This window comes from Centropristis striata, chromosome 3 (assembly GCF_030273125.1).
Source record: "Centropristis striata isolate RG_2023a ecotype Rhode Island chromosome 3, C.striata_1.0, whole genome shotgun sequence".
Classification (NCBI taxonomy): domain Eukaryota; kingdom Metazoa; phylum Chordata; class Actinopteri; order Perciformes; family Serranidae; genus Centropristis; species Centropristis striata.
In genome coordinates, this window is record NC_081519.1 from 40,912,060 (window position 1) to 40,938,788 (window position 26,729).

At 36.5% G+C, this 26,729-nt stretch overlaps 2 protein-coding genes and 1 long non-coding RNA gene across 3 annotated transcripts in view; 1 reads left to right on the forward strand and 2 right to left on the reverse strand.

Annotated features, from left to right (window-relative positions):
* The window catches only part of LOC131962507 (uncharacterized), a 234,028-nt gene that overhangs the window by 76,420 nt on the left and 130,879 nt on the right, over window positions 1–26,729 (reverse strand). The window lies entirely within an intron of this gene.
* Window positions 2,638–11,991, forward strand: terf2ip (telomeric repeat binding factor 2, interacting protein). Its single transcript, XM_059327391.1, has 9 exons — window positions 2,638–2,685; window positions 4,380–4,610; window positions 5,346–5,476; window positions 5,606–5,883; window positions 6,866–6,961; window positions 7,083–7,656; window positions 7,769–7,872; window positions 9,505–9,936; window positions 11,482–11,991. The coding sequence occupies exons 2-9, from the start codon at window positions 4,396–4,398 to the stop codon at window positions 11,701–11,703; spliced, it is 2,052 nt and encodes a 683-aa protein (XP_059183374.1). The 5' UTR covers window positions 2,638–2,685; window positions 4,380–4,395; the 3' UTR covers window positions 11,704–11,991.
* The window catches only part of iffo2b (intermediate filament family orphan 2b), a 42,218-nt gene continuing 28,480 nt past the window's right edge, over window positions 12,992–26,729 (reverse strand). The window contains exons 3-8 of the mRNA XM_059327427.1: window positions 25,447–25,542; window positions 22,171–22,341; window positions 19,843–19,991; window positions 19,189–19,363; window positions 18,957–19,055; window positions 12,992–18,231 (exon numbers count right to left, since the gene is read on the reverse strand). Coding sequence (XP_059183410.1) covers window positions 17,998–18,231; window positions 18,957–19,055; window positions 19,189–19,363; window positions 19,843–19,991; window positions 22,171–22,341; window positions 25,447–25,542 — 924 coding nt within the window. The 3' untranslated portion in view covers window positions 12,992–17,997. The remainder of the gene's footprint in view (window positions 18,232–18,956; window positions 19,056–19,188; window positions 19,364–19,842; window positions 19,992–22,170; window positions 22,342–25,446; window positions 25,543–26,729) is intronic.

The window sequence follows — 26,729 nt, forward strand, 5'->3', positions numbered from 1 at the left end:
AGGCTGTGAGGGAGGCAAGGCCGCTGAGGTGATACAGTAAACAGCCCCATTCCTTCCCGTGGCCTCCTGGCTCCACTGAACGGAGAACAAGTTAAAGCTGGACTCTGAATTACACAAAGTAATAATGAGTCTCTAATATTGTTTGGAAATCCTGATTAGCTTTTGGCCTTTAACAGCAAATGTAATTAACACAGGATAAAATCAAAACTAAGTGTCAAAATAGCATGGATTTGGGCATTTTCCAATCAGGAAACTTAAAACAAAAGAGCTGTACACTGCAAAAAAAAGAAAAGTTGAGTGAACTCAAAATTTCAAGGTAACAAACTTCGATAAAATTTTAAGTTGGACAATTAAACGAAATATTTTAAGTTTGGTTTTTGAGTTTGCTCAACTCTGAATTCAGATTTTTGTTAGCTAGCCGCTAGCATCAGTTAGCCGCTCGCATCAGTTAGTCGCTAGCATCAGTTATCCGCTAGCATCAGTTAGCCGCTAGCATCAGTTAGCCGCTAGCATCAGTTATCCGCTAGCATCAGTTAGCCGCTAGCTTTCACTAATGACCGAATTTCACCTCTTTCCACAACAAAGAAATAAGAGTTATCAGAACTATTGTCCCTTGTTGTGAACCCCAACTTAAAGATATAAAATAACAACAACTCACAAACTTATTTTTGAGCAGACAACTGGCTTCCTTTCTTGTGCTAACTTACATTATTGCCCTTAATCTCAATAATTTATATTTCCAAGTTTTACCAACTGAAATCACTGTTTTAGGCCAAAAAATACAAGTTGGCTTTTTTGCAGTGTATTTTTGCTCCTTTTCTATAAGAAGTCATATTATATTTATGGTATGTTTGAATAAGACATAGTAGAAAGAAACCTGGTGTCATGTGACTTTATACATACAGTTTTATATACAGGCAATTTCAGACTTAAATGCTCAAAGATGTAAAATTATGCTTTCTACTTTTCAATAACGCATGTGCATGCCATCCCTTCTAATAGACATCAGGTTTAATTTTCTGTAACCGTCATGGTTTTCATAATGAGGTGCTGAAATATGTTCAGTAGTTATCCATCATGCACACACACACACACACACACACACACACACACACACACACACACACTCATCAGCAGCCTCAGGGGGACAATCAGCTGATCAGAAGTAATATCTCCCACTGGACTTTCAATGTTTATGTGTTTGATTCTGTAGATATAATTTTTCTCAGTCCACATCACCAGTAATCTGACTGTGTGTGGTCCTGACCCCCTACATCATTTTCATTGCCTGGAACTCAGTTTTTATTTAGATTTTTGCTCACATTACAGTCCGCATTGTTTTCTGACTGTGTAAACATAATCTAATATTCTGGTTTTAAATCACATTTTAGCAATTCATCTGATGCTTTTCCAAAAGAAGGAGGTCATCCTGCCATCACTGCTTTTAGATTTTAATTTATTTTACATAAACAAATAACACCTACATTTTTTTAAGGGGGGCACAACAAAGTTTTGCAGTCTAGAGGAGGTAGAAATTTAGAGGAACAGCCAACAGAAAAGGAGGAATGAAACAAAAGCATCCAGATTTAATGTTTAATACAATAGGCTTTCTTTAACTGAAGACATGTTGACATGTCACAGCAGAAACAGCTCAACAAAACAAAATGGTTCATGATGAATTCAGGGTCCAGTATTTTGCAAGTATTCTGGATACAGGTTTTTTTTCCCACTATGACTTCTCAACAGTTAGTTCTCCGTCCGTATTTCAGATTTAGATTTGCGTCATAGTGAAGGGCTTGTCTGTGTTTTCATATCTGTATGAGACAGGGTTAAACCAATACAAAAAAAGACGTACACAAATGCTAAAACAAACAAAAAAACAAAACAAAAAAAACAGTTCATTGTCAAAAGGAACTGAATTGGCAACTACTTTTATGTTATTTTGTTATTTTATTTTTTGCACTATAAAACAAGGACCAGAGACATAACAGGAAAAACAGAAGGGAGTTGTGCAGGTAAGATAAAAATAAAAATAAAAACCTTAAAGAAAAACATATCCCTACAATAAGAACAAAGAAAAGAATAAAATAAATCTAAACAAATAATAATAATAATAATAATAATAATTTGTATTTATAGCAGAATTTGCTGCTTTTTCTTTTAATTGAATTCATTTAAAAATAATTATGAGGTTCATGCATTAAGTAGTTTTACTTTGAATAATTTTGTACTGAAAAATACTATGCTTTTTCACCAATGCAGGACTTTACATTTTATATTTAGTACTTTTAGTAAGGCAAAGAAAAAAAATCTAAAAACAAAGAAGTTGGGAGGGATGCTGTGAAAACGTAAAATTCAGAATTCAAAGTGAGTTATTGCAAAAAACAAATATATTTATCTAAACAGTCTTCAATTGCATACGTCAAAAGGGACAAGAAAACTATTGAAATGATAAATAAAATAAAATCATAAAATGCAGTATGTTATAAACAAAATAAAAAAGTAAAACAATTCTGAAGACATAAATAAAAGAAATTAAGTATGTTGTAGATACAAACAGTGTGGGGCGGTATTGCGAAACTAACTCGATGCAATCCACCGACGAAGAAGAAAACCCGGAAGTCGGAGGTGTTTAGGTTTTCGTTGCGGCGGGAAAGCCCACCGAGGAAGTAAACAAACTACGCGGTAAGTTTTTCCTTAATATCTAATATAAGCAGTGTTTTTTTTGTTTTTTTTACTAATAACATCAGCTAAATAAGGGGCAGCTGTCTCAAAAACCTGCAATTAAACCTTAAAGCAAACGTTAATCCTGCTAACCAGACTGACAGCTACCAAAAAATAACGTGGCTGATTATTGTTTACTACTTGTAACGATGATGTCATTTAAATCGGTTCATTGCAGCGATAGTGACAATGTTTTTATAGTTAACTGTATTTTAAATGCAGTTGCGATCACTCTTTAAATCATTTTGTCTGCAAAACATTCAAAATATTGAAAAATTGCCAACATAAGACTGCAGCCTTTTTTAATATATAGATATATATCATCACATCTGAATGCATTAAATGTAAAAAAATGACTTTATTAATTATCAAATGAGTCGTCGATTAATTTATTGTTGATCATCTATCGATGAATAAACTAACCGTTTCAATTTTAACCATATAGTGTAGAGGAACAGATTACAGCTCTTGTCAGAACAGATAATGGATACAAATGAAACAGTAATTATTTAATAATTTCTTAACACACACATAATATATTAACTCGCAAAGAACGCACACAATACAGTACAGTTTAAATCAAACATTTTCAACTGAAAAGACAACATATGCATGAGATATTATGGAATGTAATATACAAGAAGTTTTCGCTTGATGTGCATATTTTAATTATCCGTTAAAGTTTTTGCTCACAACATCAGTAACATCACATCTTTGATACTAAACATTGTCAGTGATGTCTTTTAAATCTCTCCTTGAAACATACTTTTATCAGACAGCCTTTCCTTATTTTGGTAACGCTTTATAATAAGGTCCTTGTAATAACCATTAATTAACAAGTAATAAGGCCCTTGTAAGTCCTTACAAGATGCTTATTAACATTATTGTGTGTTTATAAGCTTATATAAGTGTTAATAATGGCATTACAAACACCCATGACCCACCCATTATGTCTTGATTAATCTTATATTGTTTGCTTATTGGTATTAAAATATACTTTATTGCTCATCTATTATAAGTTAACTATAAGTTAACTATGCTTTTTGCAACTACCGGATCTAAAGCGAGAACAATGCCTTATTACTTGTTAATTAATGGTTATTAAGGACCTTATTATAAAGCGTTACCCTTATTTTACCTTTACATTACCTTCCCTTGAACTATCTTTTAATTGCACTGAACTATGTCATTTTCTAACGTTACTTTTATTTGTTGTTTTATGTCTGGTTTTTTTTTTTTTTTGTTATTTAACTTTTTATTTGAAGAAAAACAAAACAGCACATACATGTTGCTCTACATCTTGTAAACATGTCAAGTCTTTTCATCAAAACATACAAAGAAAGAAATGGTTTTAAAAAATAAACAACATAATATAAATAAAATCAAAATCACATCCTTGCAAAAGCATTCAAACTATCACAATACTCTTACAAAGACATACTTATACCTAAATTGATAGGCAACTTGAAAATCAGAAAAAAATAAAATAAAGATAATAATGATAATTCGAAAATCATAATAACAGCCTTAATAATAGTGAGTTTATCTGCCCCATGTTTGTTTTATGTCTGTTTTTAACTTGTCTCTGTAAAGCACTTTGTTACATGTGTTTTGAAAGGGCTCTATAAATAAAGATTATTATTATTGGCCAGCAGGTGAGACAGTTCGACCATGCCGTCCAAAGAGGATCAAATCTCCCCGGTTCTGTTCATGACCACAGACGGTGAACCAATGTCTTTCTACCTGCGACCCGGTCCTGCTAAACAGAATATCGCGCCGCTCATCTCAGCCGGAGGAGGGATGATGTGCAAAGTGCAGCAGCCGGGGGCGATCCTGCTGATCGACCCGGAGGAAAAAAGCTCTATTCGAGAAACTTCTGGTCACTGGTGAGTGCTGTTAGAAAATATTCATGTTGGGACAAAAACTGTTCAGTTGGTAAAAGAAAATTACCATGCAAGACTATTGTTTTGTGTTGACAAGTTTGTTCAGCCAATTACCGGTATATACTGTACAGCTTAATTATTACATTTAACAACAGTACTTAAAAAAAATAAATCATACAATTTATATTTAACCACACTCAATTTTACACCACACTTGATTTACAAATTTAATCTTCTTTTTTCCTGTTTAAGACAAACTACAGAAGACAAAGGAAATTATTATATTTTTAGTTTTTATTTTGCCAATAAAAATATTTAACCTAAGCTAACAAACAGAGCTGGATTCCTCTTTTGGAGTATATAAAGTCCAAACTTTACTTTTATATTTATAATAAATAAAAGGTGCCTAGATACTGTACATGAGACTCTGAACAAACATTGAAAAACAAAATTTAACTTACTGTGCGTTATTTGCATGCTAAATAACAATCATAAAAAGTGAAAGTTGATTTTTATCTTTTAACATTGTCCCTAACCATTCCAATATTAATTACTTGATCATATCTCCCAGCTGTACCTACTAAATTCAGCTTCTATTCCTCCTTTCTAATAGCAGAGCATGTTTAAGTTTTAGCACAGTAAACTGAAGCTCTGCCATTTAGATGTTTGTGATCAGCTAGATAATTTCATTTAGCTAAAGTTGTTTCGGTGTAAAGCTGCTGGCTGTTTTCTCCTCAGGTACGTGTCCACACAGTTTATTCACGACTGTATTGAGAAGGAGGAGCAGCTAGATTTAGAGGACTACAGGATAACTCCTGAAGTGGCCCCGAGACAGTCTGCTAGACTCAGCAATAAAAGAGACTCGTCAGGTACAATGGAATAACCAAAGTTTAATCATAGAAAATAGCTGTTAAATAAGAAAGTGTGCGCTGGCTTTACATAAGCTGTACCATTTATTAATAAATTGGGATTTCTGTTACTTTTTTCATTATAATTAGGCAGGACTCCCTACACAGCTGCAGAAGACAAGGCCATCTTGAGTCATGTCAGCAAACACAAGGCGGAGGTGAAGGGAAACCGGCTCTGGCAACAGATGGAGAAGCTGCGAGTGACGAATCACAGCTGGCAGTCGATGAAATACCGTTACAAGGTGCGACTGGCAAAGTTACAGTCAGAGGCTGAGAAGAAGGCAACCGCAGAGAAAGAGAGCGAAGCAGCAGAGGAAGAGAGCGACGCAGCAGAGGAAGAGAGCAAAGCAGCAGAGGAAGAGGCTGAGGTAATTGACCTGGAAGGTATTTTGTCATATATTTCTCTGTATCAAATGTTTCCTTCAGAATTTACAGAGGAGGCACAGGTTACAGGGCAACTGTGTGGTCTAATTTGGTTCAATACAGCAGGCCTGCAATAAATCCAACATTTGTGAAACTTCTAATATGCAGGTTTTATTATTCTTTGCTATATTGTGCTGCAATTAGGGATGAAGTTTAGTTTGAAGTTTTTTTATTTTGCACAAATAAGACAAAAGACAAGGATAATGAGATAACAACAAAATGAAGGTGCAAGGTAGCGGCAAGAAACCCAAAAGGGCTTATACAGGGCCTCGACCTATATTAAAATTTACAAGTTAAATTAAAGCAAGTAACTATCACACAAAAAATACAATAAAATAAAATAAAAATTAGCAAATCATAACAATATTAAAAGTAAACAAAAGTGTAGAAATGTATGTGTGTGTATGCGTGTGTGCGCATGCATGCGTACCTGTGCATGAGCGTGTCTACTACTTTGATGGGATGAGTATAATTAATTGATGATGGATTAATGGTCGTTAAGAATTTGGTCAATGCTTTGGGACATGCTTAAATTTAAATGTTGTATTTTCAAGGTTTAAAAAGTGCTTGGATTTTGGATAAAGTGCTTGTAAATGCTTGATATTCTTACTGTATTTCTCTTGCAATCTGACTAAATCCATCTATAGCAGGGATGGGCAACTGGAGGCCCGGGGGCCGCATACGGCCCACACCCTCACTTAAAGTGAAAACCCATCCCTAGATGCAATGTATTGAAAGTTTTTATTTTATCATAAAGACTCCCTGGTCCTTCACACACACATTAGCACTGACTTCATATAATGCTGCGTCCTTCTGCTCTTACAGGTTGTCTCTGTTTCAGCTCAAAGTTTAAAGTATCAGATCGGCACATCTCTTCTCATCATCACATGACATGAAGCCTGAAGTTTCTCCTCTGTCTGCTCCTAGGTAGAAGAAAACCAAGAGACGAATGTTCAAAAACCCTCCAGCACAGAAGATACTGCTTCACCTCCGACACATTCAGCTGAATCAGACTTAACACAGGTAGTAACCAGAATCCACTGTCTGCAACAAACAATACAGTTAAAGTATTAAACAGTAAGTTTCTATGTGATTTAATAATTCATTCAAATGAGCAGAACTAAACAGATTGGTGACTCCACAGATAGATGATCAGTCGATCCCATCTGACAGCAAACAGCCAGAACTCACAGAAGCTGAAACGTCTGTTTCTCAAGAAGAAGAAGAAGTGCAACATGTGAACCCTCAGACAGACGAACAGCCAGCTGAAAGCCCAAAAGCAGAGACTGTAGGAGCTGAAACATCTGAGGGGCCTTGTGTGGAGCCACAGACAGATGCTCCTCCTGATCCTGCTGAGAGTGCAGAACAAGAATTGGATGAACCACAAACGGAAACCTCTCCAGAAAAAGAAAGTGTGCCAGAGGCTTCTCCCGAGCGCGAACAACTGCGGCGTCGAGTATCTCACAGGAGGCTTTTCAAAGATCCGTTATCACCTGAACCTTCTGCCAAAAGATTCAGATCATTAAAATCCTCACCACAGGGATATTCACCGTTTCCTGAGTCCTCAAAGACAACAAATTCAGCCCTAAAGTCCTCCCCCCAAAATTACAAAATAGTAGAGCAGTCGCCATCTAAGACAGCCAGAGGAAAGAGTGCAGCGCACGCGAGTCGGCAGGACGAGAGTGAACAAGCTGCTGTCCCTGAAACTGCACGAGCAGGTTTGTTACACATCTACCAGAGGGGACAAAAAAAACACATTTTAATCTTTTTTTACAAGCTTTAAATCATGGATTATCACCTCTCCTTTCTGCCTCCATCGCTGTTTTGCAGAAACTGAGTCTAATTCAGTGCCACAGAAAGCAGAGAAGAAGAAAGAAAAGAGGAACTTGGGGATTCTAGAGCTGGCTACGAAGGAGTTTGAAGATGAAAGTGAGGTAAGACACAACAGAGAATAATACATTTATAAACAAATCAATAATGGCTTGTCAGAAGATCAATGAATCAGTAAAAGATTTGTGCTCTACTTTTGGGAAACTATTTAATATTATATATAAATGTTCCTTAATTCTTATTTAAAATAGTAATGCAAAATGCTATGTCAGTTACCAGCAAGACTATATTTGAAACTTGCACTACTGTCTGTTCAAAATCAATGAAACAGATTGTTATGCATTGTTTATTCTCCGTTCCAAACTTGCACCGAACCACGGCCCTTATTTATCAAACTAACGTAGAAACCAGCGCAGATCTGAGTGTGTATCATCTTACAACAAACGTTATTCTCCAATCACAGCGTACATGTGGCGTGTGTTTACTTTAAATGATCTAAATGATATAGCCTAAACATGCTTTGGTTTGTCACCATTAAAACCTAAACACCACAGAGTTTTATCAGGCATCCAGGCATCGATACAATACTTTAAGAACAATTCTCCGACTCAGACGTGTTGACTTCACGCTGACTCTAATTTGCGTACACGAGCTGAGAGCAGACATGAGATCTGATTGTACCTTCCACTCACGTCCAAACTGATAAAAGCCGAGCCTTGTGTTTATTGTTTATTGTTAAAAAGATCCCCATTAGCTGTCACCAAAAGTGGGAGGAGCTAGTCTTCCTGGGGTCCACAAGACTAAACAAAAATCACTTAACAATTAAACATTGTAGACATTATTATATACGTCATCAGAAATCATTCCGAATAAGTTATTACATTCATATCTATTACATTAATTCTCACTTTCATACAGTAAATATGTGAATTCACTACTCACAAATTTAAATAGTGCAATCTCAAGTAATAATTAAAAGATACTTTACTGTTCAGTTCACGTATATTCAGTGGGCAGTTATTCCAATAACTGATAGCACGATAAATAACTGTTCTCTTTAAGGCATTTGATTTTGGACATGGTAACATCGTGTGGAAATGATCATTTCATAAATGAGGACCCATGAGTTTTGTGTACCGTTACAACCCAAGTTGCTGTTTTCTTTTATGAGGCTAAGAACAGGCGGTGTAATATTATTAAAAATCCTGAGTCGTTCTTTAACCCTCTATGGTACGACGTTGCCATATGGCAACAAATCCATTTTAAGCCTTCTACATAAAGACAATACATCCCCAGGTATAATGCAATGAATTATAAGAGAGGTGGGATTCTAATTATACCAATAGCCAACCAATTACTCATGATATGGCACAAAAATTTGAATTAAATTATGGAAAATGTATTTTTAAATAGTTTTTACTTTCAAATGAGATGCATCTCATGCATGCATTCAGGCTACTGGGGATTGTTCAGACTATAACATGAGTTTTTAAATAAATGTTAATACAATTTTAAACAAAACTCTTCATTACTTTCCACTATCGTACGGTGTTGCCGTATGGCAACGAACCCTAAAAACTACTAAAAAAATTATATTTTTTGAAAATATCTCGATTATGTTTACTTGGTCTGTTTTAAGACAAAAAAAAACACCCAAAAATTTTTTTTACCAACTGGGATCATAATGCGTACCATAGAGGGTTAAATATTTAAACCGTTTTCTTTCCGTCTCTCAGATCTCTGATGAAGAGTTAACTCAAGATCTCCAAAACCCGACTGAAACGGCGAATATTCAACCCACATCTGCAGAACCTCCTCTCCCGACGTCAGACACAGCTGCAGAAGCTGCTGTCACACAGTCCAGCCCTGAACCTGAACCCAGCCTCCAGGAGGACACGCAGGACATCCTGGTTTCCAGTAGCAAAAGCCCACCAAAGATAGGCGGCCCTGAACCTGCAGCCACTGAGGCCGTCACTGCCTCCTCCAAGGCCCACCTGTTCATATTCGCCAGTGAGACTCAGGAGGAAGACTCTGAGTCCATCACTGCTGATACTCCAGCGGCTCCATCTGACCCACAGCTGGACAAAGACGCTGCACCGTCACTGACTCAGATCCAGCTGGAGGAGGACATGCAGGCACTCAGAGAGCTGATGAAGCAGACGAAGCAGGTGAGCACTGTGTGGTGCAGTAGATGCTTCAGCTGCATGCTAATCTTCATTCACTGCTCACTCTTACTGCACTTATATGCTCTTTACTCTTGCAGGTTTTGTGCAAAGTCTCAAAAGTTTAGGAAATGCAAATTTTTTACGATTATGTTTTCAATATCGGGAAGATTGTAGAGAGTTTGAATTTGATTGCACGCCTTGAAAAGTGCTTATTTTTCATCATAGTCTGGTGTTTCATCTACACAATCACTATTTTGAACCAAAATCTTTTCGTATTTGAAATGAAATGATCCTGTCGTCATATTTGTTTGAAAAAGGAACTGGATGCAGCCTCTGTTGATCATTTTTCTCTGGAAATTAGAAAACAATAAAATAATCATGATTGAAAACATACAATCAAAGTTAACAAACAGCTGTTGAAATAAACAAAAGTCAAGTTAAGACAAACCTTATTTATAGAGCACATTTAAAACAACCGGGGTTGACCAAAGTGCTGTACAGATATCACAGTTGCAGGAAATACGGTAAAAACTAAAATACTAAAATACATAAACACAGTGCAACAATAGGATAATATGCATCGATTGCTGCAGGTGTAAATAAGATCTGTAGACTATTTTTATTTTATTTTATTCAGATGTTATGATAAATGCTTTGAGAGTCTGAAAATATTTATTTTAGGTGCTTGAAAAAGCTTGAATTTTACTCTTCAAAAACTCTTGCAATGTGTGTTCACTTGTGTGTAAAAAAAGGATGAGTTAAATGCAGAAGTTGAATTTCCCCATTGTGGGTTTAATAAAGTAATTAATCTGTACAAACCCTGTTCTTAGTTATGGTAAATGGTAAATGGACCTGCACTTATATAGCGCTTTTCTAATCGACCACTTTGCGACCAATCAAAGCGCTTTACACTACAGACTGCGCTCATTCACCCATTAATTGATTAATTTTTTTTTAAATTGATTGTCTTTATTTCGAACATGCAAGCAAGTTAAAAAAAAACAAAACAAGTTTAAATATTAATAGATGAATAAATAAAAAACAAAACAAAAAAGCAAAAAATCTGCAAGCTGCAAGCTCGAAAGGGGGTAGGAAGAAGTAAAAAAACTTATCGAGTCCTACCCCTTAACAGGTCTCTATATACATATACATATATATATATATATATATATATGAATAATCAATATAGTCACATACATATATTATAAACAATTATATATATATATATATATATATATATATATATATACTATAAACAATTTATATTACATTGTAAATACCTATACATGTATATTGTAAATTACCATATAAATATTATAAACATAAATACAATTAATTGATTGACACACACATTCATACTGGTGGCAGAGGTTACCCTTAACAGTCCCACCTGCCACCATTGGGAATTCATTGTAGGCTGCCATGGTCAGGGATCGAACCACCAATCCTCCGATCGGTGGGCAACCCGCTCTACCGACTGAGCCACAGCCGCTCCATATATATGTCATACTCTGCATCTCTAATCTCTCTGAACTATTTTTGTTCCAGGACTTAGTCAGTGTGACCAAAGCCCTGCTGAGGACCAGTGGAGACTTCTCTGCTGCTCTGGATCAACTTCTGAATCCCTCCTCCAGTTCAGGACCAGTTTGGACTCGGCAGGAAGACTCTCTTTTGTTCTCAGCTGATCCTGTGGTCCGACTACAGCTGCAAGAGAAATACGGCGAGGAGGGCGTGGCTAAAAGAATCATGTTCCTCGAGGTAGAAGGATGAAAATGAAAGACAGGTCAGTGCAGATAGAAAGCAGGAGAACAGAGTTAACTCGTCTATTATGCTGCTTAACTATGTGTGAACAGTCAGCTGGTTAGATGATATTTAAGCATTGCTGCTCCTCCTGGCTAACTTTGAATAAATAAATCAGAAACAATAAACCAGAATGCTGTAAACTGTTTAAGATCTGTATCTTTGCTAAATCTTTTGATGAATATTAGCATGAAAACACTGTTTTATGTTTTTAAATGTGTTTAACATTTTTCTTCATTTTCTTAATTGCATAAAAAATTTATTTACTGTTTGCATAAAATTTGTTTAATTTTATTTACTGTTTTACCTGTTCAAATAAAGCTATTTTGTTAAATGTATCACATTTGACTAATATTTTAATCAAATTGTGATAGAAGGACCTCTAGTGGTCCCAGATTAAATGAAAACTCAGGGCAAAAAAAACTGTAAATTGGTACACAAAGACTTGCTGCGGTGCCTTTACTACCTTATTAAGTATTAGAAATATTATTACAACCAGGTTCTTACATTTTTCACACACTGTGACAGTTTTCAGCAAATGTTTAAAGGTTATATTTTAGTTTGAGGCGGCTAATATTCACTTTTTAGATACAGGAAATACTGTGTAGAAAATGACCACTTACCAGTTTCACTGAAGTCATTTATTCTATTCTATTAATTTATTATATATTATTATATAAATCAAACCTTCAACAATTATTTAACAACTATCATTTCACATCTTTGGCTGCAGTATGAAATGGACCAAGAAACTGTTACACTAAGAACTACTTTATATAAATCACTTTGACTACAGCATGAACTTTACATAATGAAGCTTGTGTAGGCAGTTTCTTTTTTTTTTACCCCAAAAAATCCATAAAAGCCTTTCAGCATATTGGAATTTAATTGGTCTGAGAGAAAACTAAACTTCTGCAGCTGTTTTGTTTTCAAGCTTCAGAAAGTCTGTCCCATGATCGGGGACTTTTTAATAATTTTTTTGTTTATTCAACCCTTTAGTGTTTTTTTGTTGTTTTGTTTCTTTCATATTTTCCCAGAAAACTGCCAGCCAACCCAAATTTTAATAATAATAAACTTTATTTATATTACACCTTTGCTAATGGTGGTAAAGCATTAAATAATATTATATTAACAGAAAAACTAAAATATTTCTAAACACATGAAGCCTACTCTTTCAATGAAAATAGTTTTTATTCAGAGTATAGTAAAAAAAAAAAAAGAAGAAACAAATTAGCCATGATTTTTATCCAATCCACCATTTTATTTCATTTCCCCCCATTATCAATTGAATACATTCATAATTTTGAAACAATCTCCCCAAGACCCACATGAATACACTGTATCAATAGTTTAAACAAAATAACAAATCTAAGAGAGAAAAGCAATTAAATTAAATCAGACAAATCAACCGCTTAAAATAAAACCCAATGAAACACAAAGACCAGTATCCAATACAGTATATTTTACCCAAATATGGCCACAAGTATTGCTGCACCGTTTATTTCCCCATCATGTTTATGAAATTAAACATAAGAAATAATAATGACATTTAACAGCAAACAGGTATGCTAATGAACGCCTGAAAAAACTGCATGTTGACAGTTAAAACAACCATATAATCCCAGTGCCACACTAATAAAAACCGATCATATAAAACCCTTTTTTTTTAGTATGAAACATTCACATCCACCCGGACCTAATATACATACATTTATAGGTCACATACTGTAAGTTGGTCAGGTAAGAACCCGTTTAGTAAAGCAAAACATACCAAGATCTCCAATAACAGCACACCATATATCCCTGGATTTAAACAGCTACATTTTTTTTGCTCAGCTTAACCTGCAAGGTCTTTAGAGGACGCCTCCAGTCCCGCTACATTCATTAAGGAGGGTTGCTACAGTTTTGTCAACTCGATGTTTGAGTTTGACCTGCTGGAGCTAAAACACTGAACGCAATGTCTCAAAATCAGGTAAAAGTCTGCAAAATAAACACACGTGTGGTGGTGGGGATGTACGAACACTGAGACTGAGGCCCCGTTTACACGAGGACGCTCGCGGGTAAAAACGACAAAATATTCTATCGGAAGTGCCTTTCGTTTAGACGGTGACAGCGTTTTTGGGGCTTAAAGACGCAAAAATCTGAAACCACCTTCCAAAGTGGAAAAGTTGAATCCGCTCCGCCGTAGCGTGTCGTCTACACTGACAAGACACAAAACTCTGATCTGATCTGCTCACGTCACGTATGTGTTTACGTCACATACATGCTCCAGTACAGGAAAATAAACAAACGTGGGATTATTTCCATGCGTGGGACCTTCAAGCTGCTCTGGCAGCTCTAATAAACTTACAGGAGTCTTTCCACCAAATGTACAGGATATGTACAGATAGTATTAGTGAACAGAGAAGGATCTGGAATTACCTCCATCACATTCTGGATGCAGCGATTGGTCGGAGGCGAGCCAGACGGCTGTGAACGAGACCTGGGAGATCTAGTGATGGAGGAGAACTTTGTGGAAGGAGTAGCTGATGAAAATGTGTGGCGTGAAAACTTCTGCATGTCCAAAGATGCTCTTATCGCTTTAAGTGATGCCGCCTGGCTGCATACAATCCAATTTCACACACTTTTGCGTCACCGTATGCAGCAGATTTCCTCCCGAAAACGCTCGTCTAAACGCGGAATAAAAAGTGAAGACGCGACGCCACTTTTGCGTCTTCTGTTCAGACCGTCCTCGTGTAAACGTAGCTTAAACACACGTGTGGTGGTGGGGATGTACGAACACTGAGACTGAGACTTTCCAGAGTTAGTAGGATTCAAACATCTTCGTCATGTTTCTGTACACTTTGCTTTGGTTGGCTGGTTAGTGTGATGGCGTCGTGGTGTCTCGACAAAAGGAAAAGCCAAACTGTGTTGTTCGGCCTCCTTTTACTGGATGTTATAGCCATTCAGTCAGTCAATCAATAAATAAAGCGTTTGATGTCGATACAAAGTACAGTACTAATAAAAGAATGGCTCTTTGTTACTTATCAGGCTGGTTTTACATCAAGTCAAACATAAAACGATATGAAGGATCTCTGTGAGCGAGACTTTTTTTCTCGCTCTTGTCTTAATTAGTTTTTATTAGGGCTGATATTTATTTATCTGATATGGTCAATATGTGACCAAAACATCTGGAAAAAATTAATAAAGCTGAATTTGGCGACAGTAACACAGTTTTTGGTTAACATAGAATGATTAAAAAACAGTGAAAAATACATTTTATGCCACAAATATAATTAATTAATGATTAGGATCAACACTCAGTCTGCATTGCAGCTATTTAGTACAAAATAATAATATAAAAAAAAGACCCATAGCTCCTTTTTCTCCACACAAACATGCTGAAATAACAACAACAAAAAAAAAGGCCTGCATTTTTCTGCTTCTGTAAAACTTCATGATAGAAGTAGCACTTGATCTTTGATCCAGCAAACCGTACATACAGTATAATACAAAGAGGTGATAAAAAGATCACTTCTGTCCCCATGCGACGATCGGTTTCTACGCTAATCCAGCGACAGCACTGAGAAAAGCGAAATCGTGAGACATCTCAATCAGTTGCAAAAACAATTAATATGAACGAAAAGGCCTCTGGGGTATACGATCACATGCCTGCAGCCCTCTATGTACAGTCTGACGCTTTGAGCCCCGGTTCAGAAGAGACAAAGCAGGATGTGCAACCGGTCTGGAACAGAGCCTCCTGCAGGACAGCACTTGACAGCTCAAACCCACACATACAGAAAAAGAAGAGATAAAAAGGACTATGAAGATGATGTTTTTTCAAAATGTGTCCTTTGGTTTTGCTTAAAGGGAAAACTGTTTGTCAACCTGGACCATATTTTCTCCATGTTTTTGTGTCTTGCGGAAGAAGAAGATTCTGAAATCTCTTGAGAGTTGGAGAGACGATTGTCAGGAAGAGTTTGTTGTGTTGGAGTGGTGAAAGTGTAGTTTAGTGTTATCTTAAAGATTTTTTTTTACAATGTCATGGCCACACAGGGTTTCAGAATGACACCTGAGTCATTCATACACAGTTCCTGGTCGATTTACAACGATAAGCTTTCAGGCACCACTAGTGATTTTCACTCTTCACACATTCTCACACATAATTCAGCACTTTTTCTGTCTTTATGCCTTTTCACACATGCCATTGCAAGGCTGGAATAGTCCTGGTACAGTCCAGCAAATGGCGGGAATGCAACACTTGGACATGACGGACAATCTCACTTATTATTTTCTTTCTTTAAGAGGTTGAGACAAGTAATGTTTGCTTGTGATCTACAGAAATCTGCATTCAATTCAAATACATCATCAGCTGAGTCTTCTGATCGGTTCGTTTGCTCTGCATGAAATCGTCTTTCATCGAACATATGAAACTGTTTACATGCTTACATGTCCCTGCAACGCTACTCTGTCTCTTGGTGGGAAATTGGTGGCACAGATCCCTGCTCCCATTCACACGTGACCTGTTCCTGAACATTTCAGGGAGAGACTGAAGAATAGACACACTGACCGGATCAAGTGAAAGGTAAATTAAAAACGTAGGGTCCTTGCCATGCTTTTGTGAGACACTTCTGTCAACAATCTGAGTCTGTCGGTGGCAAAACAAGCTCTTTCTACAGCTCACAGTTGCTCAGAATGATTACATTGAGCACATTTTGAGGCTGCAGTAATACTGGACCACTTTCAAATATTGTTGTCCCCATTTGTCACAAAACAAAAAAACATTATGAAAAACCTATTTATTCTCCTTGGCGTTCAGTCCCAGCTAGGCAAGAATCCTTGGCTTTCTTTTTTTACTTTTTTTACCCTTTTATTTGTCTTTTTTTATCTCTAACTCTGTTTTGGATTGAGCTTTTATTACTATTTTATTCTATTTTATTTGATTGTTTTACTGTTTTTAGTATTTTATTGTTTTTCATTGTTTTTATTTATACCTATTTGTGTATGATGTATTCTATTTTAATAACTGTACAGCACTTTGGTCAACTGAGGTTGTTTTTTTTAAATGTGCTCTATAAATAAACTTTGACTTGACTTGACTTGACAAAAAAACGGTCCAGGTTGAAGAAGTTTCCCTTTAAGATGTTGGAGGGCATTGTTTGACTTTGATTTCTTTGATTAAAATTTGATTTTAGCCATTTAAATAAACATGCTGATGTGCACAAAGTAAGTGCATATTCCCTCAGTAAAGTCCATCAGGATCAGAACAATGCTCTGCCTGTTTCAGCAGCGAGTAGCGTCTGGCAGATGTTGACGATTCTAGTCATGAATGAAGATGAGTCCCTTGTTGAGGGGGCACTGTTCCAGTTTTTTTTTACTGTTGGTGTCCATGAAAACAAAACAAACGTCCCACACTTAAGATTATTTCACGCTCGAACACACACACACAAAAATAAGAGTTCTAAAAATGATAGACATAGAAAACACCTGCTTTGCTTAAAAGGCTAATCGTATTGGTTTGAAGAGAAACAAGGAAGGGTGAAAGCCAGTCCGAAAATAAGGCCAGCTAAATTGCATAGAACTTCAGTAGTGCACTGATGCATCAAAAGGCTGTGCTCCTTTCCTCTGTCAACTTTGGCAACTCGGCAGAGTTCCCTCAGAAACCACCACGACTCCAACACCATTTGTCTCCACTCTTTGTTTTGTCTCCTTGGCAGAAGACACTTAAACCCCCAAACACTCTAATTTGGACTGCAAACAAAAACAAAATAGTGTTGCACAGACACTTTTCAAATCTAAATTAAATAATAAAAACGTACATGTAAAGATAGATGAATGCTATGTGGAGGAGCACAATATGTACTATTTTTCAATTCCTTTAGAATAAAAGGACATTAATAGGGTAAGAATTTGTACAAAAATCTTCTCAGCCACTTTAAAATACTCAAGATTTATTTTTTCTCTCGCCTAAAATGATGTGAAGCTCTGGACGAGGATCCAGCGAGGCAGCAGTGAGGAAGAGAGCACAGCTCGGGCTCTATATGCACCCTTTCTCTTTGTGAAGCAAAGACGCCCCCCCCACCACTTCCAAAACAACAGAAATAGTATAAAAGCACCAGTTCTGGGCCTGCGTCAGTGAGCACGACCATCAGAACTTCAACAGGTCGAACAGGCCCAGATTTAGGTCGCTCCACCTGTCTAACAGTGGAGCTCTATACACATTTTAACCCTGTGATGACGAGGGTGGTTCAGGAAGAGTTGGGGCAGAGCCCGGGTATGCAGCCATCAACTAACAGGGACTTCAGCTTCTGTGTCCTTGTCCGAAATCTCGTCCTGGATCTCATCTGTGTTCCCTGAGTCGCTGCTGGCCACGGAGCTGATGGAGGGAGAGTTCCTGCCGCCTTTAATCATCCGCCGACACGTCTCCATCTGCACGTCCAGGCCTCTCTTCATGCTGCACATCTCCATGTACTCGTGCAGGTGTCGGTTCATGTCACTCTTGGCTGTGGCCAGTTCCATCTAGGAGGAAAGATGAAACCGAGGGAGGATGTAAGAGTTCGGAGAAAGTCACAAGTAGTCGCACGTAGGCGGACAATCATTTTCACAATATCCATCAAACTGCACGTTCTAATAGGCAGAAAACTGAACTGTTTCATTTGGTAACATCTAAATTAATTAAGTTCTTTCAAATTAATTTAAAATTAAATTAATTTGAAAGAACTTAATTCATTTAGGTGTTACCAAATGAAACAATTCAATTAAGTTGGTTCTTTTTTCAGTGCAGTATTTGCAACATGTCTGTCAAAATTACTTTTTGAACTAAGTATTGTGGTGCTGCAAAGATGACTGGGCCTACAAATCGTATTTCCCGGACCTTGTACCATGGCCCAAATTCTTACTAAATTCTATATTCTACCTAATAAATCAGTCATAATGTACTGTTTTAGCAGTTCATACACAAAAATATTAACAAAAACGTATCATTTTATACCAATAATGGAAATGATGTCAACCAAACTTCCGAAGCCAATTAAGCTTGACAGACACCAAAGATTTCTTTGAAGCTTTTTTCACTGCAGCCTACAGTTTATTCAAATTTTTTCTTGCTGGTAATTGCTCCTCCATTACTCATATGCATTGCATCCCTCAATCATGGCTAATGTTTCTTGTTGGTTACGTTTTAGATATGCTTTAATCTTGCTTTGTGCTTGCGAGTCGTTTTTTTCCACACGCAGACTGCCTACCTCAATCTGTCCGATGGTCTCCTGGTACTCCTGCTCTCTGGTCTTAAATAGTGACTCCGTTTCATCAATGAGGCTGCCAAGACTTCCATCCTGGGAGTCCTTAGAGAGCACAGACACAAGCCTCATTCATCATGCATGAGTTTATGTCTGACACAGCACCCAGTGATCTACACGCTGCGTTGCATGAGTTTAAAAACCATATAAAAGCAGCATAAATGCAGACAGGACTCACTGGATCAGCCGCTTCACCGTTGCCTTCGGCGGGGCAGGCCACCGTGCCGGGCGTGGCGGCGGCGATGGCTAACGGCACGTTGTAGTTTGTGAAGTCCTCCCACAGCAACAGAGTCTCCTCGTTCTCCTCCCACGTCAGACTGTCACAGTCGTCGTCGATTTCGAACGTCTCGCGCCTAGCAACAAAGGAGTTATCTGAACAATTTCTGTGTGGGACAAGGACGGGGAATGGAAAGAACAGGAGAGAGGGAGAGGGAGGAAGAAGAAGACGAAGAACAAGTATAACAGCCACCAGACACAGCAGAGGTCACAAGCAAAGAGGAAGATGTGCTTATAAGGAAGATAGACGGAAGAAAGAGTTTATGGAAAATGTTAAAGCAGTTAGTGAATAGTGAAAAATCTGTTATTCCTAAATGTTTGTGGGGGTGAAAACCATTTAAGTGCTTGGTAAAGTGACTTTAACAAAGCAAATAATGGCCACAGTAATTATTTCTGCTGAGTTTTGCTGAACGTGCACTCTGTAAATCAGCTGCAGTACTCCATACAAACACTAGAGGGAGATGAAGGAGTGCAATTCCATCAAAAAACATCCTGTGAACTGGTTTGGTGTAGCTGCAGATAATATTTTGGCTTATTCAAAGCAGAGAGGACTTACAGCTGGTTGAGCATTCGTTTCATTTCATCCGTGATGTTGAGCGACCCGGGGACGTCCTCCTCCGACAGGCTGGGCTCCGCATCCATTTCTGAACTCTCCTCATCAGACACGACTTTACGTTCTTTTTTCCTGCAGCAAGCCATGGCACCCTGCAAAACACACACACACACACACACACACACACACACATTGAAGAAAACGTATTGCTTTTTGAGTCTTTTTCTGAATAGTTGCCAAGGAATCTTTTTTTATACATGAATGAATGAACGAATGAATGAATGCTTTATTTCGGTTACAAAAAAAACAGACAACAAAATAAAATCATGTTTTTACAAAAAAATCCATCAGACAGCAACCGAAAAAGGAACAGGCTGAAGCCCCAAGGCTTATTTTTTTGCCTCTCCTGTACCATCTACATGCATATACATTACATTATATACATTACATTAACTGAGTAATTCACATTGTTACAAAACACATGATACCTTAAACTGAAAAATCAAATTCAATCAAATTTCATTGTAACCCTTGATAATTTTAGATTTTAAAGTCTTCTTGAAAACTAACATGGTGTTAATATAAGCAGTCCCATTAATAGTAGAGACATACTGTGCAAAAAGGGCACGCTCTTTGCATTTTCATGTACCAGGTATGGTTTTATGTAGTTCAGGGTGTTGATGGAGACGATGACGGTGTTGCATCGTCTCCATCAACACCCTGAACTACATATAAAACCATGCCTGGTTCATATAAATGCAAAGATGTTAACAGTGTTGCATCGTCTCCATCTATCAAGGGTCAAACTTTCTAAAATGTATCCTACTATAGATCCTCTGTATATATGTTTGTATTTCCTGCCTAAAATTATACCGTTTTTGGAACTCAATATTTAGAGCTTTGTGTGATATCCTGGGACATGTGTGAGCACCTGACCCAGTGTTGGCTGGGTGGGGACAGTCCTCTTAGATGCATGCAAATTAATTCAATTGAACAGGTACAACCTCCGACCATAGACTGTATATAAATACCGACTTGATCAAAAATGTGCTTGAAATGCAAAAACTCAGATTCACTGTAGGAGGTTCCATTGAGATATTTAATAGGACTTGGCAACCCTTCTTTGATTATGTAGAAGCCAGGCAATAATTAACCATAACCCTGTTCTTTTTTCCTAACCTTCACCACACACTGTAAAAAAAAATCTGTTTAATTTACAGTAAAATACTGGCAGCTGTGGTTGCCAGAACTTCACCGTAAGAAATACAGTGAGAGTATGTAAATGTAAATATCAGCAAAAAAACTGTAATTTATACTGAATAATCCCATTACTTTCAGGATAATTGTGTCATCATGGTATTTCTCCTCATTCATTTTACATGAAAATTGTTTATTTTTACAGCACAACTGTGTGTTTTCTACAGTTTATGACAGTAGAATTTAAAGTTTTATGCTATTTTTTGATTTACAGTAATTAAAAGTATCTACTATGGTGATGTACAATGTTCAATTTTACGACCTATTTCTGATGCAATTTGACAGTGTTTTACTGTAATTTCTACAAACATTTTTTAAAGTACATAGTTTTGGTGCCTAAACTTAACCAAGTAGTTTTGTTTCACAACGTAAAGAACATGTTAAAAATTCTTATTGTTGAGTGTCCAACTGGGTTGAAGATGTGTGTGTGAAGCATCCCATTTTTTTTTAGAATTTGTAGCTTCTTTGCAGTAACATGCATATTTGAAGTATAGTCTACTTTTTTTATCAGTCTGAACAGACATGTATGTAAACTGAATCTTGACTGGTTTGCTGAGGTATACAACCACAATAATTGCAGTTCTTATATTCTTTATCATTTGTCTGCAGTGTTTACTGTTTAAAATACCAAACTATTAAAATAAGAAAAAGGAAACAGACAAACAATAACATCAGAACACAAGAGAAGCCACCAGCTGGATTTATACTCGGGGTCCAGCCAGCACTGTCGGCGCAATGTGATAACCTTGTGTGCAGCAAAGAGTCACCACATCAGCATTTCACACACACATTTCTGTGTGTATGTGTTTGTGTGTGTGTGCATATGAATGGAGTGACTACTGTCAGTATTCTGTATGTTTATATGCATGCTTGAGTGTTTACGAACATGTATTCCTGCACCTTCAGAAAGGTCACAGAGTTTATGATCAGCAGGGGGAAAAAAAGAAATCTTCCCCACACACATTCAGCCACTGGCAGCTCTGGTTTCACTCCCAGAGTGCTGACTGTTTCCTCCACAGAAGAATTCATATTTTTGCTGTCAAACAGTGAAACAGCAGATCTGGAGGTACCCACCTTCTCTGGGAGCGACCGGGCCGGACTGACGTTGAACATCTTGGACATGTCCTCAGAGTTGCGTTGTTGAGCAACATCGCACAGTTTGGCCGTGATGTCGATCCGCCTGCAGATGTCCATGTCCACCCGCCGGGCTTTCTCCTGGATCTTTGTGTCCAGGTCAGACATTTGCTGCATAGGTAAGGATGATTGTTTTAGATCAGTGATTCCCAACCAGGGGGGGCACGAAGCCCTCTTGATTTTAAGGGATGTAATAAATCTAATGTGTTAAATATAGATGAATCAGCATTTAATTCATAAGTGGGACAAAAACAACTAAATAAGGGCTACATTATACACTACCGGTCAAAAGTTTTAGAACACCCCAATTTTTCCAGTTTTTTATTGAAATTCAAGCAGTTCAAGTCAAATGAACAGCTTGAAAGGGTACAAAGGTAAGTGGTGAACTGCCAGAGGTAAATAAAAACAGGTAAGCTTAACCAAAACTGAAAAATAATGTACATTTCAGAATTATACAAGTAGGCCTTTTTCAGGGAACAAGAAATGGGTTAACAACTTAACTCTATGGAGTCTTGGGCTGTTTTGTCAATTTTTTAATTCTTTTCATGTCTTTGTAAGTCATTTTGTGTCGTTTTTGGGTAATTTTGTGTCTTTTGGTGTCTTTTTTTGTAATTTTGTGTCTTTTTTTTAGTCCTTTAGTCCAACATAACTACACTACACATAAATACACTGAGACATTAAACTGCATCATTTTCAATTAAATTCTGGAAAAGTTGGTGTGTTCTAAAACTTTTGACCAGTAGTGTACGTTTATTCATTTATTTAATTAAAAAAATGACTATAGAAAAGTTTAAAAATAGGCTATATCGCGAGAATAAGGGTGTGTGTAACATCCCTCCTGCAGTATACACAGAGGTAACCTCACCTACAGGTAACCTCACCTAGTGGTAACCTCACCTAGCGGTAACCTCACCTGGCGGTAACCTCACCTAGTGGTAACCTCACCTAGCGGTAACCTCACCTAGAGGTAACCTCACCTAGCAACAGTAACACAGAGCTAATGGAAAAATGGCGAAGCGTCAGGGAGACGAAAATGCTTAATATCTCGAAAAGAAAAAGAGAGGGTACCATGAAAGTTACACTTAGTTCGGCTTCATAGAAGCAATGGACAATAGGGGGGTCGCCAAAGTTTACAATGGTAAAAATGTGGGTCCCTCAAGAAAAAGGTTGGGAACCACTGTTTTAGAAGACACATGCAGTCCAAACACTTTCTCACACACATACCGTAGGTGAAGCTGATACACAGGTAGACTGTCATCATCTGATCATACCGGCCATATTACGTCAGTTCTGTTAGTTTAATTGGTGTTGGGGAAATCACCTGCACAAACTTTTGCACTTATATTGGTGAATTTGACATCTATTAATTGATGTTATATGTTTTTTCTAAATGTTTACAGTTCATATCATATTTATGGTTTTTGGCCGCTCATTTATGATGCATTTTTACATTATCGTTCACTTTATGATAAGTAAATGATATTGTCTTTATAAAGGCCTTTTCTGCTTCATTGTGATTTTGACTTCCAATGTTTACTAAGACAAGGTATCTGAGATAAATTTGTATTGTGGCACTTTCTATTGTGCAGTGATGCTGTCATTTTGTCTTGTGTTATAAATCAGGTGCACCCTTTACTTTACTTTATCCAAATGCTGAATATTTCGTTTTTTAAGTTGTGCCAGTGCACTAAAGCATTTTTTAAATCTTATTTATTTTGGTCAAATTGTATTATTTATTAACAAATTGTATCAATATTTTATTTAATATTTATATTATTTATTTTACTTTGATTTAATATTTCTATCTATTTTTTATTTTAGCAGATTTATTTATTTAATTTTAATTATATTTATATCATTTATTTAAATGCATTTACATTCCTATATTTTCTTTATTTAGCTCATCATTATGTTCATTTTTAAATGTGCTACTTAATTATTTAAAGTTCAAGAAAATCCACTGTTTAAAGCAAATGTATGATGTTTCCAAAATCAATTAGTAATTGTTTTAAATAATCCTGATCTCAATATTGACAAAAATAATTGTGATTATAATCAACGTCAGAATCAAACAGCCCTTTTTTAAGGTAAAAAAAAAAAGATTATAAAGTCTAATAAAGTACCAATTACTTTAGTACTTTAGCTCCTTTAAATCAGGACTAAAAACACTATAGTTTACTGCAGCGTACTCTTAACTTTAACACTTATCTGCTCTACTCTACTGCCCTTACTTTTTAACTACGCAATGTTTGACTTGTGCTTTTTATTATTTTATCTCTTTTTTTATCCTGCTGTATCTTATTTTATCCTATTTATATTTTTATTTCTATCTCCCTGTTTTAATTGACTGTTTTTACTGTTTTCAATTGTGTCTTGCTGTTTTTAATGTGTATCTAAAGCACTTTGAATTACCTTAATTTTACAAATAAATTTGCCTTGCCTTGCCTTGCCTTACTCTGTTGGAATAATTCTTCAAGGATATTCTGTTTGCTGGGCAGATATGGATCGTTGAAGTAGGTCACATATAGTTTGGTTCTTTCTGCTAGTAAAAAGTTTTAACAATAGGAGCAATGACAAGGGGTGTCGGCACATCTAGAGCACAAACTAAAGGATGTCTAACCACTAAGTCTAACCTAAGAGATCCGCTGCTTCTACATCACTTACCCGTCTCTTGATTCACACATCAGGGACGAAGTCAAGCACAGAGAACAATATAAATAAAAATCTATAATGTAAAGATGCCAAAAGTGAAGAGAAGCAGGATAAACAACAACTCCTTCCAAAAGACAAAAACAACATCTGACTATATTTATCCCTGAGCAAGCACTAGCTGTGACTGGGCCCGCTGCAGTATATAATAACTGTATATCACACTCCAGCAGAGCGGCCAGAGAACAATACACGGGCTGTGCAGAACAGGAAGTGCTCTTGATCTACAGCTGCTATTCGAGCTCTTTTCAATGAATGCTTGTCTTGGAGGCTTTCGGCATTATATATTCTTAACAAATAAGGAAGGAAGGGTGTGTGTGTGTTTGGTTTTATTATCTGAACCTGTGTGAATGACAGCCTTTATCTGAATGAAATGTGCAGGAAGTGTTCTTCAAACACTGTTGCAATGCTTAACATGATTGAGTATGGGAGTTAACACGGGGCTGTTTCTTTGTCAGGCTTTGGGAAGTGATGGTGACATCACTCTGGTGCTGAACAAATACTTACATCAGTCATCAGACTCTTGAAGACCACGAGTTCAGCCTTCAGTCTGTCCACCTTCTCGCTTAGCTCATCCTGGACCTCGGTCGACTCCCGGGCGCTCTGAGAGGACGTCAAAGAGAAGGAATTCAAATAAGACACAACACAGGTAAACAAAGATGGGTAACACTTTACAATAACCAACTAAATAATGTTTATAGATGGTTTATAAACCAATTATTAACCATTTACAAAGTGCTTTACGTATTTAATCGTTAAATGTTTTCAACCAATTTCTTAAAGGTATATGGATCATTTCAAAATCATTAACATTCTTAATATGGAGTTAAAAATATTAAAATGGGTGCAACTAAAACCATTTATAAACAATTAATTATAATTTAATTGTTTGTTAATGGTAAAGTAACTATAAACTTACATTAATAGACATGTTTATAAATGAATATACATCTATTTGCCATTTATACATGATTAAGTTAGTTAAACATTAATAAATTATGTATTTACCATTCTAAATGGTCTATAAACAGTTTAGAAATGATGATTAAACATTAATAAACTATCTGTTTACCGTTTATAAATGATGGTTATTGTAAAGTGTTACCCAAAGATGCTATTGGGGTTTGTAGAGTACACTCAAAAAAATGATTCAAGCCCTTCTTAGATGTGACACAGTAATGTATTGTTTATCCAATGAAAATATATCAATTAAAATCAAATCAAAAGTAGTTTAAGAAGTGTTACCTAAAATGTATTAATTTACTCCCCTGTCCTTCTCTTCAACCCAAAAAGAATGACTTTCAGTTTTCCAATTCTATGTTTTTAGGTTGAACGAACACAATTTCTTTATTTTAGCTCTCCTTGACATAAATGAGTTGAGGTAACTCAATTTAAATACAATACATACATGTTTTTAATTTGAGTTCGACCAAGTGTAAAAAAGTGAGCTACATTAACTCAAATACATTATATTGCATCGATGCACTTGTTTTGAGTTTGGGCTACATATATTTGTTGGATGGAAATTCTGCCCACAATTTAATTGAGTTCATCCAATGAGTTATTTTTTTTGAATGTAGGCTTAACCACAATAAACATGAAAAATAAAGTTCAATAACTCAATACATCTTTATATGAGCTAGATAAAAGCCTCCAGATAAGGCTCTTCTAATGGAAAGTTTTATACTGTGAGTCATTTTCATATCGGTTACTGTTTAGCTTTTTATGATCTGTACCCAGAAGTCATACTTTCCTTTCCTTTTCATAATGCAAATGTAGGCCTCTGCTGA